The following is an 18,661-nucleotide window of genomic DNA, read 5'->3' on the forward strand; positions in this document are numbered from 1 at the left end:
AAAACCAGCAAAGGTTATTTCTTTTTAAATAGCATCCTCTTTAAATTTTTATTTTTAAGTAAGTTTAAATAGACTTACTCTCAATAAACATAACTGAATGAAATGATGTCATTGAACTTACATGACACAAATGCAGCCACGACCATCCTTTCGACCTTGTGTTTAAATACAACTTCTTTTTCATCAGAAGAATATAAATGTTTGTTTTAAAGGGGGGTATTATGTATTTTTTAGGCTCACAGCTATATTAAGTTCAGTTGTTGTAAAACCACTTTTTATTAAGCTAAATTTCACTTCACATCATCTGATGCTTTGAAATTGATTTCTGTCTCTTTTAAAAAAAAACTCCTACTCTTTCTGACACTCCCCTTTCACCACGTCATCACAACAATACCTCTCCATGCCATTCATTGTTGCAGTTTACAACCGTTCTTTGGAGTGTTGTAGTTTGTCTGAAGAGTCAAACTACTGCATGTCCGCAGTTCCACCAGGTGTTTGCCACATGCTGCTGCCGCTAGTCTGATGGAGCCTAGCGGGAGCTGTGTGGCGAGAGCGGAGAAGAGAAGTGCGTTGTGAGGCGGGAACTCAGCTGGGAACTGAAGCTTCAAGGTGGAGCTTTGGCTAAATAGCCAAATAGCTTTGGCTCGAATTGTTCGAGCAAGTGCTAAGGCGCCACCGGATATTTAACAATTACTCTAATATGCATGGACTGATCAAAGTAACACTCTGAATATGTGTTTGGTGAGGAAATCACATTATGACATGATATAAAGCTCAAAAAAGTCAATTTTACACAATGATCCCCTGTAATGTCCTAATCTGGAAATGACCTGCACAGTAGAAGAGTCTCTTTGGCTGTCACAGATGCATTTAAATATCGATCTTACACTTAATAACTTTGTGTTTTCTGGTTTTAATAGGTTACCCAGAATTGTTTGGTTTAATGGGAAAGTACCTCAGGCAAGTACAGTAATAACGTGATACAAACTGGAGTTTTCCAGTTAATGGCATTTTGAGTTACTTCTTATCTTTTCTGTTGTTCAGTCATAGTTTGACTTGTATTTTAAGTAATTTGCCTGTAACTTCTCCGTATTTTTAATAAGCTTACAATTCAGCTGCTAAGACAGGCCCCACATTGCGGCTGCCTGACTTTCTTACATGAAGCAAACTTACACAACCGTATTTCTACATCTATCATTATTCTCAGAAGTCAAAGCTACTTAATGGGAAAGCGAAAAAATGTGTCTCTTTTTTCACCTTTCGCGTATTTTCGCATGTTGATTGTTGTGCTGGTGGTTGAGATGTCTGTGTAAATGTGACACTGACTGTTGGTGACTCATCCACACATCACAGAGCGGCGACGGTTTTAACTCTTTTACAGACACCAATAATGCTTCAGCTTCCTCTCGTATCTTCCACCAGCATCGCCAGGGAGCTGCCTGCGTTCAACCCAACTTTACAGCTCGCAAGCTTGAGAAACCTCAGTGACAGGAACTTAATATAAAACCTCACTATCTCTCCATCTAACCTTTCTCTCCCTACACCTGCTGCTTTTTACTGCTGTATATGATATTTTTATGTTAAAAAAATGGACTTGTATTTTTGAAAACCCGTTGAGATCAGCAGAGAATGCATATATCTCCATTGTGGTGCTTTTCCAGTTCTTTACTGCAGAGGTCTCCACTAGTCTTATTGTGGGAGTTTCTACTTAGATAGTGTCTGAAAAAAGAAATTTGGTTTACCATGCTTTTTATTATATTCTTTATTTCTCCAGGTTTAGATCAGATTGAATATAAAATATGTTCTTCAAAGGAGAACTAACTGGAGGTTAGATGCAATACTGTGCCACCTCCATCATACAAAGCAGGTCTGTGCTTCTATAGTTGCAACAGACTAGCTAATCTGTTAGTGGGAAAATGTAAAGAAAATTCAAAGGTACCTTGTTGCATGAATGCGCACAATGTTAATGGTATCCTTACATCCAAGAAAACAAGTTGTCTTCTTGAATTCATTCCTGCCACCAGTTTTACTGATTTAGATAAACATTACATACATACTATTAAGAGGCACATGCTTCATAACTTACATAAAGGAGGAAGCACTGAGTTGTCAGACGTTCTTATTCTCTGACAACTCCAAGTTTCCTGTTGTAAGTCACGTTGGATTTCCAACATGATTTATATTTGCTAAATGCCAAAAATAATGAAACAGAATCTTTAAACCTTATTTCAACTGCATATGTTTACATCACGTTTCTTAGTATTTGCTAAGACTGTATTTACAGTGTGTAACTTGGACTAAACCTTCTGGGTTTCCCCTCACAATACTTAATTACTTGGTCCATGGTGTTTTCAGGCTCGGGAGCCTCAAAGTCATTCTAATCCAATATCTTCAAAATAGGATGACAGGATGTCTGTTATATTTATATTGAGGATTCGTGAATTCGCATGTTCTAGAAAAAAAACTTCAATATGAGCCTTAAATGATGCAAAGAGAATATTTAGGAGGATATGAAACAAGTTTAATTCAAGTGTGAAACACATTCAGACAATGAAAAGTTATAATTGCCTGGATGATTCAGATCTCTATCATCTGGAATGAAACCAGAAACTGAAACTTTATCACTTTTTGGTAATATGCTGATACAAAAAACATGATCATGAGGAAATATTTGGGGGTCCTAGTAAAGATACGCCACCCAAACAGCCAGAGACTGAAACCGTCATTTGCCAGAGGAAGCACAGTCGCTCTGATATCTGATCAAACTGGTGCTACTCAGCAGAGCTCCTCACCACATCCATGGCTTTAATCACTGTGTGACCTTCTCTGCAACCACATTTCTGTCTTCTGCAGATACGCATGCAGGTAATGTAAAAAATTCTGTTGTTATTGTGATATTATGTCAACAAAGTCTTTGGCTGGGCTTTTAAAAACGCATCTAAATTATGAAGATAAGTATTGAGTGAACAACATTTAGTACAAAATCAACAAGCAAAGTGTAAAAAAAAGCAGAAGAACATAACTGACCATTCATGAGGTTTAAGTACATTTATAAGAGCAACTTTTGACAGTTTAAGGGTAAGCATTTAGAAATGAACAATTAACATGATGTCAACAAGGGAAAACATCTGTGATGAACTGAAAAAAAAGCATTCCTGCTGATCATCAATTTACTAATGATTTTTAAAAGACTGATCTCCATATTTCAGCAGACAAACAGACTAGAGACAAACAGAAATTACTCAGAACAGGATTAGGTGTCCAAGCAAAGTTCATTCAGAGGTTAGACTGTGAAGTTGAGAACTTCTGTCTAAAACCTCAGACCAGACCAACAGTTAGCTTTAGTGAAAACCAAATGGTAGACCTCAACAATTAAATAGAACAGAGTACTGTACATCAATCAACTCAGCTTACTTGTGGTGTCCTGAGTTATATGTTAAAACCACCACCTTCCTTTATCAATTTTAATATTTAAAGGGGCAATATAATGTACTGTATTTTCCATGTACATTGTGCCATCTTATACCACAATTAAGTAACTATGTTACCACCAGTTCTAATAGAAATGCTGCATGTATCAAACATAACTTAAAAGAAATGTGACTTTGAAATTTGATTCCTTGGAATCAGCCTCTGTCTCTTTAAGAAGCTCCCACTCTTTCTGATGCTATCCCTTCAGAAAGTCATTACAACAATCCTCCTCCAATATGCTGTTTACTATTGTTCTTAGGAGCTTTGGACTGAGAAGTAAATCCTGTGATGAGTTCAGCAGACCCAGAGTTCCAACAGGTGCTTGCTAATTGCTGCCACTAGTCTGGAGGAGCTGAGGGATGCTCTGTGAGGCAAAAAAAAAAAAACATGGCTGTAGACTGCAGCTTCAAGGAAGAGGTGTGGGTAAATAGACTGCCACCAGAGATTGAAGATTACCTCAAACATACATGAAAGAGTCAAAGAAACACTCCAGCATGTTGTGCAAAACACAATCATTACCGAACCCAAACATAAGCAGTGGTCCCAGTGAACTCCCCACTGACCAGAGGAGCCACCACTGAAGAGCAGGCAGGAGCACACAAGGCCTGGGTGCATTTCATGCCACTTACAGCAGGTTTTAAACACACAGAGAGAGATCCCCGTAGTGGTGGGGTCATCAAAACTGTCTGGTCTAAAAAGTGCTTTAGGCTTAAATATAGAATTAAAAATGTCTGTAAATCACACAAACGTGGGAATTCACAAACGCAAACGCAAACATAGCTTCAATTCATTCTTTTTTTAGTCAGAAAATTGCAACAATAAATGGAAATACTCTGCATTTTTCCTGATTTTAAACCCAAAAACTGATTCAGTCCAAAGAGCTATTATGTGTACAGTACTGCTCTTATTTTGTTCGTATGTGTTAAAACAGGGTTAAGATGGTCTAAAAACAAGTCTAAAAATGTTCACATTTAAATTAAATGTCTATCTAATTTAGACTAAATTGTTTTCTTAGATGTCTATGAACCATTTACAGATTGCTTAGATGTATTTTCATCATATAAAATATTCACTGGCAGAGACCCCTAGCCGTCAGAATTTCAAGAGAAGGTGATAGGTTGTAGGTTTCTCACCAACCCCAACCTAAAAATTCAATATGGCTGCCATATATAAGAAACAGAACTGCTGCTATTTTGGACTTTTTCCTCTCATTAAGTCTTCCACATACACAGAGAAATGTAGAACCTCTGTTCCTTAACGTGCTTCTACTGTGTCTGAAAGTGCACAGTAGAAGCACGAAAAAAAAAAAGCAGGAAAAAAAAAAGAGACTGTTATTAGCTCGTATTGCTAATTGCAGTTCGAATAACCAGTGAGGCAAAAATCCTTAGCCAATCCAACTGGTTGAACTGGAACACCAGTTGTACTTATAATGTGGCTCACAAGGGTACTCCTGGTTTTAACAACAATACAATGACATAGACATGTGAAGTTAATGGTTCTCTCAACATATTTCCCTTAAGATGTGTGCACACCTTTTGTACTGAGTGCCTTTTTGGCAGCTGTTGGGAATGGGAAATTCTGTAAAACATTTTTTAAGTAGATGTATTGTACTTCCTTAGAGTTTGCCTCTGTGTGTGTGGGGGTGGGCATGGGTGTGTGTGTGTGTGTGTGTGTGTGCCTGTAGCACTGAGGCAACTAACTTCTGTTGATAACGTGACAAAGCTTGAAAGGCTGGATGAAGAGAAGAGGTGGGATTTTAACACTTCATACATATGGCACAGTTATAAAGGTGCTTCAAGCCTCTCAGCTCACAGTAAAAGCTGAACACAAAGACTCAGCAGCACTGACAGTAAAGTACCTCCGCTGCTTTCCTGATCCTTGTAAGTATTGTGTGTTGATTTGATCTTAATTGGTGGATTGCTCTTTTGTTTATTTGCTTCTGTCTATGAAAAGTTGCGTCATCAACTATGTGATTCTTTCTTTCTTGTCCAGGTTGAAATGGCTGCTGAGAACTTTACCTCGGGTCCCACTGAAGCCCCTCCGAATGGCAGCAGCTGTGATGTCTTTGTCTACCAGAGGGCTGCAGTGGTCCTCTTCCCTATTTTCTACTCTGTCGTTTTTATCATCAGTGTGTGTGGGAACTGCCTGGTGCTCTGTGTCATCTGCCAGAGGAAGCAGAAGTTCAACTCCACGTCGATCTACTTGGTGAATCTCGCGCTGTCTGATGCTCTTTTCACGCTGGCGTTGCCAGGTAGAATCACCTACTACATCCGGCACTTTGACTGGCCCTTCGGTGACCTCCTCTGCAGACTCACCACACTTCTCTTCTTTGCAAATACATACGCAGGTGACATGAAGCTCCACACATCCTTATATCACAAGAGATGACTTTATTTTTATGTTAAAGTGGCACAGTTATATGACCAAATTAAAGGGACTAGATTGTGAAATTGCTTCTGCGAGTGATTGTTTTTAATCCAATGCCAATCCTCTCCATTTCCGACAGGCATTGGCTTCATGACCTGCATCAGCCTGGACAGATACCTAGCTATGGTGCATCCTCACCGCCTGCAGTGCTTACGCAGCACAAAAGTTGTCCGCAGGGTCTGCTGCCTGGTCTGGTTTCTAGTATCTCTGGAGGTCTCCCCGCTGTTATTCCGTAGCATGCTGCACGTGAGGGGCGATAAGCGGACCTGCATGGAGTACTTTAACTTCGAGGGCTCTCGCTACACCCCTTACCTCTTAATCCTGGCATGCTTTATCTCGTTTTGCTGCCCACTAACGGTCATAATGGCGTGCTACGCTAGGATCAATCTGAAACTGCGGGATGCGGCCAAGAAGAACTCTGTGACGGGCCGAACGAGCCGAAACCACAGGGCCAACACGATCATCCTCCTCATCCTCCTCACGTTTGTCCTCTGCTTCAGCCCGTACCACCTCAACATAATGCAGTTCATGTTCAGAAAGATCAGCCATCAGCCGACTTGTGAGGAACTCACAGCCTTTAAGATGTCCTTGCAGGTAAGAGACATACTCTCTGTTGATGTCACACGTTCTTCTATTTTTTTTTTTCCTTGTTTGTTGTAATCAATTCTCACAATCAAATCCACAGATTACGGTCTCGTTAATGAACATCAACTGCTGCCTGGATCCTGTCATCTACTTCTTTGCCATAAAGACGTACAAGAAGCGAGTGATGAGCCTGTTTAAGGACTATCTGTATACTTCCGCCGCCTCCTCCAAAGTGACAGCCGAGAATAGCAGCAGCAACACCTGAGCCAAACCACAGAGAAAAACCTAGCTTAAGGGGTTATAAAAAGACCCGTTTGCTCTCACCTGATCAGGACATTTGTTCCTGCAAATGACTCTTGAGTCTTTGGTGGCAGATTTTATGTTCAGGTTCAGCATTAATGGTTTCAGTTTAGCTGCATTACATATTGCCTTTCCAATAATTCTATGGATTTTTGGTATTTTTGTGGTCGAACATGCAATAAGTATATTGTCTAAACTTCCGTTATGTATATATATTTGTATATTTGTTTTCTTTATACAAAAGTTTATTGCTACAAATGATAAACCACTAGTAGCAGTAAAAGTGGAAAGATGTAGTACAACTATTTGTTTTCTGTGTTCGAAATTCGACGAAGTGCAGAATGAATTAACTGTCATTTCATGCAATGATTATTATAATATGTTTTTTTTTTATTATAGCAATATTGTGATTGCTTGGTGTCTATACAAGAAATAATGCGGTAGAGTAAGCTCTACTAAAATCAAGGACAATGTTCATTGCAGCAGCTTACGCATGATGGCAAAAATCTAACAATATGCATGAAATTTGCCAAAATGAGAACATGCTGCATTTCTCTTTGCCACCCACACTCATCTTCTGCGTAGGAGTACGTAGATGAAAATCACCACTTCCTCACCCACCTTTCCTGCTCCCCCACTCAGGGGCCTCATTCCTGCTGCCTTCCACATCTTGCGGTGAGGCTTTGGTGTGCGTGTGGGTCTAGCAAACATACGCAGGTGTACTCTTTGTTTCGAGCAAGTCCCATGTTTAAACTTAACCTTTAGCACTTCCTGAGTTTCTGAAGAAGAAGCCCGATAGGTTTGCATAAAACTGTGTCAAGAAATTGTGTAATATGCAAAAGATTGAAGCAGTTATTGTGCAATTATGTCACAAGGGAAGATGTGTGGGTTATGTACATTTTTAAGATATGTTTATAATTAATTACTAAACATTAAAAAAGACATGAATCAAAATGATGTTCTTTATTCAGATTTTTATTCATTATGATTGTACTCAGAAATTCTTTAAAAATAAAGTCATCATACAGTATATCAGCTGCTAAAATGGAAAAGTGATCTACTGCACATTGTAGATAGACAATGAAAGGGACAAAAAAAAACAAACAGTTATGAATTCTTGTAATCTATCCAACAAATCAGGAAGTGAAACTTTCTATAAACTAAACAGAAAATCCTCATGTTCTGCTTTAACAAGAACCAAACAACAACACATCACCTTCCAGCCGTAGCACAGTTAAGACAAAAATAATTCATACCGCAGGCAGATTTATTTTTTATTATCTTCTAATTTTACCAAATCTGACAGGAAATAATATAACGATTTGGAGCGACCTACCCAGGATCATAACTCAAATTTCACACAGAATTATTATAATTGTTTTTTTTTCTCTGAAGTCAGTGTCAGGTTAAATGAATTAGCTTCCCTGGTAAAAAAAAAAATGTAAAGGACCTTTAAAGAAGAAAGCATATTTCATTGCAGTGGCATAATCAGATGCTGAAAGATGTAGAAATGTCCAATATTCAATTAGAGGACATTTATTGTGTGGATGAAAAAAATTCCCACATTATAAAATTGCAGTATTGTTCAAAATCACTACATCGATATTCAGTGTCTCTACATCCTGAATGTTGCCTGTCTTTAAGCGTACAAAAACTCAAACTGTTATTATTTATTCAACAAAATCAAGCAAATGTGGAAGAGATGCGTGTTAAAAAACCCCCCCGAGTCCACCGCAGCGAACTTCTTCCACAGGGTTTAACTGTTCAAGCAGTTTTCTAGTCTGGAGTCTTCGCCTGCCAACACGACCACAGGGAAGGAGGGCCTCAGTATTGACTTCTGTTTTGGTTACCCATCAATCAGATTAGGGTTTGAGACACTCTGTGATGTGCCTCAGTGGCGGCTGAAACACAACAGATGAAAAAGGAAAGTTTCGAGATCTTGCAGTGGCCTAGTTAAAGTTCACACCTCAGCCTGATTCTGAAGCCGTCTTTTAACGAAAACCCGCAAACTTCAAAGAACAGAAGGAATGTTGAAAAGAAAAGTGGCCTAACATTTATCCAAGTGACGTAAGACTGAAGACGGCATGGAGACAGTGACTAATTTAAGCACTGTTATTGAAGAAGGTCACTATTGAGTCACTGGTAGTTAGTTTTCCTTACACATTTTGGTCATTTTCTTCCTTTCTTTCTTTCTTTTTTAGTGGATGTTTTTGTAAATTTAAAGTGAAAATAAAACTATGGTAGCTCCTGGTGCAAATCAAATCATATGTTTAAAAAAGGACCGATTTATTGTTACAGTGACTGTTTAAACTTTTTAAAACAACATAACATCAAAAGTGCAATATATCTGATGTATAGATGGTGACGTAAGACAGGAATAACCCAATTCTGACCTGAATGTGATACGAGGGGACGCAGTTCAGAGACTGTTTATCTTAGTTGGAGATTTATCAGCTAACTCAACTCCACCGCAATGACACATTTACTGGTGACTAACAAAGCTGTCAATGCTAAATAGCATAGTTTCATGAAACATTTTTACTGACTATACTAATATATATACAAAAAATGTAGACATGGTCAAACAATGTTGTATTTTTTATCTTAGGTAATGAAATGAGTCAGTTTTATTACGTCGGTTTGGAAAAAAGTTAACAACTTGTGTTAGATGAAACGGATGTGTTGCCTCATTTTAAAGATAGGTTTAGGTGAAATGTCATATTAGCCTTTTGCCCCCACTCCATCCACTTACTCATATGTTTAGTGCATTGGCACGAATGTTGGCAGTGGGGTTTCTGAAATGAGTTGCGATATGCAGGAGAAATAACGTTTCTTCACTATGTAGGAGACGCAGAGTAAGTTTACTCTTCTGATAAATGCATCGATATTATAGCTATCACAGTAACTAAAATGGGGAAAGCACTGGGTTGTAGAAATCCAAAAATATTGTAGCGGTTCAAGCTAACGGTTTTATGGAGCTTTAGCAAAAAATAAAGGTTAATTTTGGGCTTTCCTGTTTAGACTCCGTTAGGTGCAGTCCCCAGAAACATCTGACATGATGGTAGGCTACATACAGGTGCTGGCAGATGATTCTGCTGCAGCTAATCTATTTCCTGCTCATTATATTTTAGTACAAACCAATTTCATCATTTCTGCGCTATCCTTTCAAGAACAAGGTTTGGTGTGGTCATAGACGTTTGGGTTACTGTAGTTTGGAGGAACTTTTTTTTCTATCTCACTCACAACATTAGTAATTCACTATCAGTAGCTTTGTTTTACTAAAATTATCCCATGTGGTTGTCCTTACATTATTTTGTTAAAAAATCTGAATTATCTAAACAAAATGCATCAGGATATCAACAGTTCATGATGTCACAAAAAACCATTGCATTTATGTTTTTTGTTTGTTTGTTTGTTTCACTCATCATGATTTAATTTATTCAACCTTTAAAATCTATCTGAATCAACCTGACCCTGTCTGAAAAAGCAAGCCTCCTCCCACCTTAATAATTGTTTTTTGTTTTCTGGATCTAACAACTGCAGTCAAGATTTTGCAACAACTGGCAAAAAGTCTTTTAAATCAGTGTGCAGAATGTTTGCCCACTCTTCCTAGCAGAATGATTTTAATTCATCCATAATGAGGGTTTTTTTTGTGCATGGGTGATCTCTTCAAAGACATACAACAATATCTGGTTCCCACTTAAGTCCAGACTTTGATTATACCACTCAAGCCCCCGTGTGGAACCAGATCATTGTGCAAAATCAAAAATCAGTTTAAGCAGAAGCTGGTGGCCAGAACAGAGCCTACAGTATATTCTGTATTCTGCCAAGAAGTCGAATTCATTGTTACATCAATTACTGCAAATCATCTAGGTCATGAAGAAGTAAGTAAACCCATCTCACACCATGACCCTGTACCACCACAATGCTTGACTGTTGATGTGTCGTTGTTTTCCAGAAGTGCTGTGCTAGTTTTAGTCTAGCTGTGACACGATGCGCATAGTTCTACTTCTGTTTCACCAGTTTTGCACAACAGCTGCTGAAAAGTTTTTCAGCATTACCCAGATGTGTTTAGGCAAACATGGAGCAGTCCTTACTGATCTCCTTGGTCAGCAGCTCTTATTATTGAACCATGAACACTGACCCTCACGGAGTCAAGAGGTGTCTTCAATGATTTCAATGTCCTGGTCTCTTTTTTCCCCTTGAAATAATTTCACCACTGTTTTGTGTTCTCTGCACTTGCGGTTATTGTTCTCGCTGGGACTTGCTGATCATTGATTTGTTTTTGATCTGTGGTTTAATTTCCTTAGAGTGTTTCTTTTACCCACTTCCTGTCGTTAGGCAGACTCTGTTTCAGTGTTTTCTACAGGTCTCACAATAAAGTGTTCATAGTGAAACTGAACTCAAAAAAATGCCATCAGTCACTACTAACTAATTTTTTTGCAGGTGGGGCTGTCAGACATTTACATTAGAGTAGATTGGTTTCTGTGTCATTTTTTATTTGAAAACTACATTTTAAATTTATTCCGATTATCGTTATGGGATGTATGCCAAAAAAAAACCCTTTTTTTTCCACAGCACAGTATTTTGGATAATAAACAGAACCATATGGTGAAATAACTTTAACCAAAGTTAACAACAACTGTTATTTATCTTTTTTGTGGAAGCTCTTCACGATAGTCAAACATTTTCTCAGGGCTAGCACCTAATTAAATACACATTTTATCATCTGAAAAGTTGCACAGTTATAGATTTGTTGTTGTTATATTCAAAAGTTTCTTTTTTCACCATAGTGAAAAAAGAAACTATGGTTTCTTTTTTCCATAAAAATGCATATTTTTGCATTTTGTCACCCTTTTGCATAACTGTACCACCACAGCAGTGCACATATATATATATATATATATATATATATATATATATATATATATATATATATATATATATATATATATATATATATATATATATGTCAAGTTATTTGCCATGCTAAAGCTGATTCGGTTTCAAACAGGAAACAGCCTTTTGAGGTTTCCTAACATTTCTTCATGTTACAAATCAGTTTTATCTTGTTCAGGGTTGTGTTAGGGACAGAGCTTGGTTCTAGTTCAGCTATGACTGTGCAGGAGGCCAGTACGCGCTGGAAAGGTTGAGAGTCAATCATATCGACGCACAAAACAAAAGCGTGTACATAGATTTTCACATAAACGTCCGCCGCATGCATGTGCAATATGAGGGATTGCTGCAAAATGAATGACTTGATGCAGTCGGGTGTCTCCTGTTGCTACATGCTCATTATGGGGACGGATTTCTGCAAAGTCAGCCACTCAGTGCAGTTGACTATGTTTCCTTTGTTAGGCCTTTTAAGAACTGATGTAAAAAAAAAAAAAAAAAACTGAACTTGACTCCATTGTTTGAATATATAGTATGTTGCTGTTAATAAACATGATCTGTTTGTTTTAAAGGACATCTGTTGTGATTCACTGAATTCAAAATCGATTCAACTACAGTAACAGGCTTTTATGTTATTAGAAGAAGACCCAGACATAAATATGACAAGGACAGAGAGAACATGCAAAACGAAGCAACATCACAAATAGAAGTTTTCTTACTTGCCTCTTAGGCAACTTACTTTCTTTTTCCTTTTTGTCCTGTGTCTCAAATGATGACATGTAGAGCACTCGTTAGTTGCAAGCTTGTTGCACACAGTAGTCCAGATTTGTCAACCATGATGCTAATTTCCAACATGTGGCTGCCTTACGTCAGATAGCTCCTTACAGTGCTATCGTTTTCTCAAATGAATAATTCTACAGGTGGCGACGATGCACCTGAGCCTGCTTTTTGTGTCATGCCGTAGATTCTCAGTTCCACAAGTTTCATTTCAAAGATAAAATTAGTGATTTTGAAAGTGAAAAACATTGTGTCTTTTTTTTCTGTGGTGATCAGAGAACATTGACACACGCCACATTATACAGATGAGGAATTGGTGGTTAGAAGCAAGAACGTCTTGGTCGACGCAGCGGATCAATGGCAGGGTATGTTTGTTGGTACGTCGCACACAGTTGGGCAGCAATATTGTGATTTTTGGTTCAGAAAACTGAGGCAAATGAAAATAGAAAGAATTCTGCTGTGAATTGTTGAAAATGTTCACTCAAGGTGGCAATAAACTTTGCTAGATTTTAGTTAGACTTGCTTTAAATGACAAAAATGTGCTTTCGAATGAAATACAGTATTTCATTTTAATCCACTAGGTATAAAAATCTTGGAATTATCAAATCAATGATTGACTGGCGACCTGTCCAGGGTGTGTCTTTATACCAAACGGTGTCTGGAGACAGGCACTAGTCCACCACATAACCCTGCAAGGATAAGCAGGAAATTTTTTTAACTATTTTTGGACAAAAAAAAAGGAACATTTCAAACAACCGGCAGAAAGCATAACCACACTGCGTGGAGGCAGGTCTTTATGGAAACTGACCACTCTCTATTGATGTCAAGATAAAAACGGACCGTTTCTTTTACAAAATAATAACTTTCTAACTGCAAACTGATTTAAAAGCACACAAAGTACGAACTGTCCCATTAAACGTTGCTACCAGTTAATTTCTTAAAAGTTCATTTTGAAGAATGAATTACCAGCATTTTTATTACATCAGTCATGATGAACTATTTAAGAAGAAACTCAAGGTGACACTATCAGCACAAGATTGTATGTTTTTAAGAGGACCTCACTAAATGCTGCTTCATGGGCTATAACTTAAAGAAATAAACAAACCTGTCCAACAGTTAAATTTATTTAATTGCGCACTATTACAAAAGCAACTGCTCTAAATTCAAACTCTAATACCAAACAGATGCAAGATGGCTCTGTATTTTCACTCTCTGTAATATTCAGTCTATAACATAACATCATGTCACTGTATAGGTATGAAACAGAAGAGATATCATGTTTGCACACAATCTAAATGATCTAAGATGAATAGATATCAACTCCACGATCAGACCAGAAAACTGCTAGGCCGGAAAAAATTGACCAAGTATGAATTATCCCTTTAAATTCACCGAATGTCCTTATGTCGAGAGGTAGAGAACAGGAATAACACTGCTGCCATCCTGTGCCTTCCACATGTTACAACACAAGTGCTTACCGTGCACACTGTACGGTGGATAACGAGCTGAACCCTCCGCAGGCGCAGTACCTGTCACGAGCCAGAGGAGAGCGCGGTATGGCTACCACACATAATGATCTAAAAATGATTGCATTCCGTTAACAAAGAAGAAAACAGGATGTCTTCTGATAATTTCTCAAATGATGTTGTTTCAACACATCCTGTGCTGCAAGTGAAATTGGGTCCCGCCAGGCTGTGGTGTAACAGGGACATGCCTGCCACTGTAAACGGCCTGCGGTCCAACCTAAAGTTTATTTTATTTTTATTTTTTTTTGTGTGTCCATTATTCGACTACAGGGGAAACAGATGTTTGAAGGTGTTCATATCAGGTTTATTAAACAGTTTTGATCATTATCTCTTTCCGGTTGAGATGGGAACTGGTAGGTGTGAATCTCCACAGTTACTAGTTTGTTCTTTGTATTTTTTTTTTCTTCATAAAAGGAGAAGCAGTGCGCCTCAGGAAGCAGATTAAAGGTCTGTACTCTCTTGCATGAGGCCAGCTTTTTTTTCTTCTTCTTTGAATTTATCATAGAACAGTAAACCGGTGTCATACTGCTAAGTCGTCCTCTATGCGTAATAAAATATTGAAAATATTGAAAAATGGCTAATGTGAGTTTTGCAACAGTTTTTTTCCGTCTTTTTTTAAAAAATTTTTTAAAGAAGATCTTGTACCACAGATGTTTCCTGTTCTGTTGCAATCATATCTGAAAGCCACATTGTAAAAAAAAAAAAACATCAGAAAAACCTTCCATCAGATTATCGTGGCCTTTATTTACAAGCAAGTTTTCGAATATTTTAATTTTGGGTGATAGCACAACCTGTGAGAAAGAAGACAAGTTACTTTTAGTCATGGAAGATTTTAGATTTTGTTTTTTCTTTCTGATTTCTTTTTGTGGCCACGCTGTTCTAAATTGAAGAGAGGAGAAGTCTGAAAAGCTGTACTGCTGGGCAGCAGGCTGCGGAGGGCGTGGGGCCTCGAGTCTGTGCCCTAATTTATGCTGTTGCGTAACAGCATAAATATGACATCCATACCCAATGCACAACTGTAGGTTTTTGCTCAGGAGGAAATCCTTTTTGAGGTGTTTCGCTCTCTCTCAAAGTTTCCCTCACCAAATGCAGGATGTGCAGAATGCAGATTTTCATCAAATGGGCCTGAGGATTGGTCGTCCTTTGAAGATAGATTTCGTTGATTTATTTTTTTCCCCCCCAATTATGGTTCTAGCTCCTGTAGTGAAATGACATAATATTTTTTTGAAAAAAGCAAAGAAATGTGTGAGACTATTTGTTAGTGTAACATCGCTGCATTCACAATGAAATAACAGCGGCGGCTGACATTTAGTTTTTTGGGTTAACAGTCAGCGATGGGTGTGATCCAGCCGCCTGAGCCTCCATGAGTCAGAACCACATGGCTTGGTCATGAGGAAGTCAAACTGCTTCCTCTCCCTCACCACTGGAGTTGTTTTGAACAAAAGGAGTGTGTGGTCATTACGTAGGTAAATGATAATGTTGAAATACTCTACGCATGTTTTGAAAAATTCTCCATTTTTTTTCCTTTTTCTTTTGGAGCAGAAGCATTTCTTTTTTTTCTCACACCTGCGCAGGGTATGTGGAAAGTGTGTCTATTAAACCTTTTTTTTTTTTTTTAGAAAAAAGGAAAAAAACCTTCAAGATACTCTCATGCGACATGCACATGCCAATAATCTGCACATTTTGTTTTCGAGCACATCTTCGCAGCACCCAAAAAAGGGCGGGAGTGATTTCAAGGTGTTAAAACCACGCAAAGACACTTGTGCAGAAGATGTGCTGGGTGAAAATAGCAGGGTAGTAATGTTTCTGTTACTGCTGAGCAAACGACTAAGAGTACGTTTGATTATTTCTCTAAATCATCAAAAAATATTCATTCAAAATGTTTATTTATTAACATAATGTATTCGCTAGCAACCAAAGCAATCTCTATCCTGAACTATTTAAGCAGAAGTTTTGGCGATCATAATTACACACCTAATGTTGAAGCCGAATGAATAAGAAATGAAAATGCAAATGAAGTGCAACTTATTTCCCTTTTTCTGTCTAAATGCTTTGCTATATTTAGCTTTAGATGTTTTCAAGTTTTCTTGTTCGTGTTGGTGGCATTGGTGAATCACAGAACTCAAACTACTGAACGAAATCAATGCAAGTCAGAGTTGAACTAGCTTTAGAGGTGTTATCAGAACAAAGAAATGTTTTATTTTTATTCTGTATCTATAAACTTATCAAACATTTTAAGCCAGACTATTGAGAAGTGATTGATTGATGGAGATGTCTTTCTGTTTAAGCTGGATCGGATTTTACCCAATCATTAACATTTAGTCTTTAGGTATATAATGTCCCTGCTTGCCCATGAAGTACGCTACATGATGGGTTTGGGTGATGGTGATGACGGTAGTAGAAGTTTGTCTTGTAACAGGTGGGTTCCCCCTTCTCCGTCCTTCTCTGTCATTGTGTCCTAGAGCAAAGACCCTTCATCCGCTTTGCCTGCTGGTGATGGTCAGAGGGCCCGGTGACGCCGGTGCATGGCAGCCTCGCCTCTGTCAGACTGCCCCAGGACAGTTGTGAGTACTATGCAGTAGCTTGCCACCATCAACATGTGAATGTATGTGTGAATGTGTGAACTTTAGGGACTCGATAAAGCACAGGCAAGTGCAAGAACTATGAAGCTTAGTGGAAATTGTGTGCTAATAACCAACCCCCTCTGTGAAGAGAGATGTGTCAACTCGAACAACATCTATGCCAACTGTAAGTGCGGCAAGCTCTCACTAGTCTAGCCCCTTTAAAGCTCTTTCATACGCGACACGTTTCTTCTAAAAAAAAGAGGTCTTGAATCCAACGGTCATCTTTAAGTCTTTACTGAACTTAAAAGAAAAGAAAAATAACAAACAGATTCAAAACAAATAGAAAATGACGGTCAAAAGACTGTGTTACTCTCAAGGTGCCAGACTTCTACAAAGAGCAAGTACTTTCGTCTTTCATAAACTAATTAGTCACTAACCAATCAAAAGGCACCATGTCATAAGCTCAAACACAATACAATTACAGACGCTTATCTTTTTCAAATAACAGAGTAAATACTTTAACTCACATAAACACAAAATAACATTTTGTATTAAGCTCCAAAAATGTATATATGGCTCCTACAGCCAACAATAAAATGTCTTAAATATTTCTCTTGGTCTGGCTTTAACTTCTCCGCTGCCATTGCCAAACTACAACTACAGACGAACTGCAAATTCTAAAACAGTGCAGAAAATCAACGTTCACAACTTTTCCCTTTGTTCACTGTTTTTGTTAGCTTTATTAATGCCCTTAGTATCCTCTGCTTTCAGGATTCTTAGGTCTGTAGCCACATGCCCGGTTTCCCCTCAGAGTTTCCTGTTATCATCCAATGCCCTCCAATGGTGTTTCTTGTTGTTTTCAAGCAGTTCCAACAGTTAACCTTTATAAGTTCTTCACACATGGTTTTTCTGGCTTCCTTCACAAGCAGAGGTGTTTGGTTAAATGGTCTATATTTACCTCAGAGTTGGTGCACGTAATGTTGTTTGAAGTGTGCTGCCCTAGTAAAGGTCTTGTGATCTGAACGTAGGCACCATCCACCCCATGACCTTACAAGGGTAGATAAAAGGGGTGTGTGGGAAGTGACGAGGCAGATGAATGTTGGAAGCATCTGATTTAATCTCCAGTCCATCAATTTTCTCTAACTACTTAAGAGTCACTGGGATGCACAGGGCTGCCGTCTATCTCCAGATGTCAAGGGGCTAGAGGCATTGTACACCCTTAATAGGTCAGCAGTCAATCCCAGTTGATGAAAACACTGGGATTTCATTCACTGTAGAACCATTCTAACCAGGGTTCTACATAACCATGCTTAGATCTCTTCACGGGGAAGAACACAGGCCATGTTTTGAATGTCTTCTTGCTGCAAGGCATGTGGAACATCCCTGTTTTGTTAAGCCTTAAATAAACATTTTGGTATGTTTAAAGGTATTATGTCAAGTAGACCGTTGAGCTTTCCATCATGTTATAATGTCATTCTCTCATCCAAATCCATACTATTACCTGGCGTGTTGCTTTGATTCTTTCATGGATGTTTGAGAAAACTCTTAATCTCCCGTGGCAACCATTCAGGATGCACAAACACTTGGTCTCACCAAGAGTTGGAGAAAGTTTTGCGCAAATTTGTAATGGAAATGCAGCTTACGACATTTCCGTTTTATGTTCTTGTGCTCATATAGCTGCACATCCCACTTAACCTACAGCTAACAGATGCTAGCGCTACCACCGCTGTAATGATCCCTTATCATTTTGGACTTAGCTTCTGTTAGCTCCTTGTATGGATTCCTTATTATGATCCGAGTTTATTCCCTCTGTTAGTTCAGTTTTTTCTCATTTCAGTTTTGGATTTGTTCTATTGAATTTAACATTTATCCTCCCGTGACAGTTTATTCCTAATGTAAATTTGGTCGTCTCTTATTTTAAGAGTCAGATTTATCATTTTAGATTTGGTGCTTACATCTGATATTGTTCAGGTTTCCTTCCGGTCCCATCTTTGTTTTTGTCCTCCCATTCAGTTTGCCTTTTATTCCCTTTCCCCCCAGCTGCTAGTCATCTCCTCATTCGTCTCAGCTGCAGTCAGTTACTTGTAATTAGTTCATTTGTCATCTCCACTCGATGAA

At 38.3% G+C, this 18,661-nt stretch overlaps 1 protein-coding gene across 1 annotated transcript; it reads left to right on the forward strand.

Moving 5' to 3' along the window:
* The first annotated feature begins 5,124 nt into the window (after window positions 1-5,124).
* On the forward strand, window positions 5,125-7,737 carry LOC116722670 (G-protein coupled receptor 183). The gene is made up of 4 exons (XM_032566839.1): window positions 5,125-5,351; window positions 5,464-5,818; window positions 5,978-6,492; window positions 6,584-7,737. The coding sequence occupies exons 2-4, from the start codon at window positions 5,470-5,472 to the stop codon at window positions 6,746-6,748; spliced, it is 1,029 nt and encodes a 342-aa protein (XP_032422730.1). The 5' UTR covers window positions 5,125-5,351; window positions 5,464-5,469; the 3' UTR covers window positions 6,749-7,737.
* Window positions 7,738-18,661: the final 10,924 nt, after the last annotated feature.

This window comes from Xiphophorus hellerii, chromosome 7, assembly GCF_003331165.1.
Source record: "Xiphophorus hellerii strain 12219 chromosome 7, Xiphophorus_hellerii-4.1, whole genome shotgun sequence".
NCBI classification, from domain to species: domain Eukaryota; kingdom Metazoa; phylum Chordata; class Actinopteri; order Cyprinodontiformes; family Poeciliidae; genus Xiphophorus; species Xiphophorus hellerii.

What these genes read in the sequence shown, in the direction of transcription:
- LOC116722670 (XM_032566839.1), top strand. Translation starts at nt 5,470, where the DNA reads ATGGCTGCTGAGAACTTTACCTCGGGTCCCACTGAAGCCCCTCCGAAT. An exon ending in CTTTGCAAATACATACGCAG is followed by an intron (nt 5,819 to 5,977) that starts GTGACATGAAGC and finishes CATTTCCGACAG; the next exon opens with GCATTGGCTTCATGACCTGC. An exon ending in CCTTTAAGATGTCCTTGCAG is followed by an intron (nt 6,493 to 6,583) that starts GTAAGAGACATA and finishes TCAAATCCACAG; the next exon opens with ATTACGGTCTCGTTAATGAA.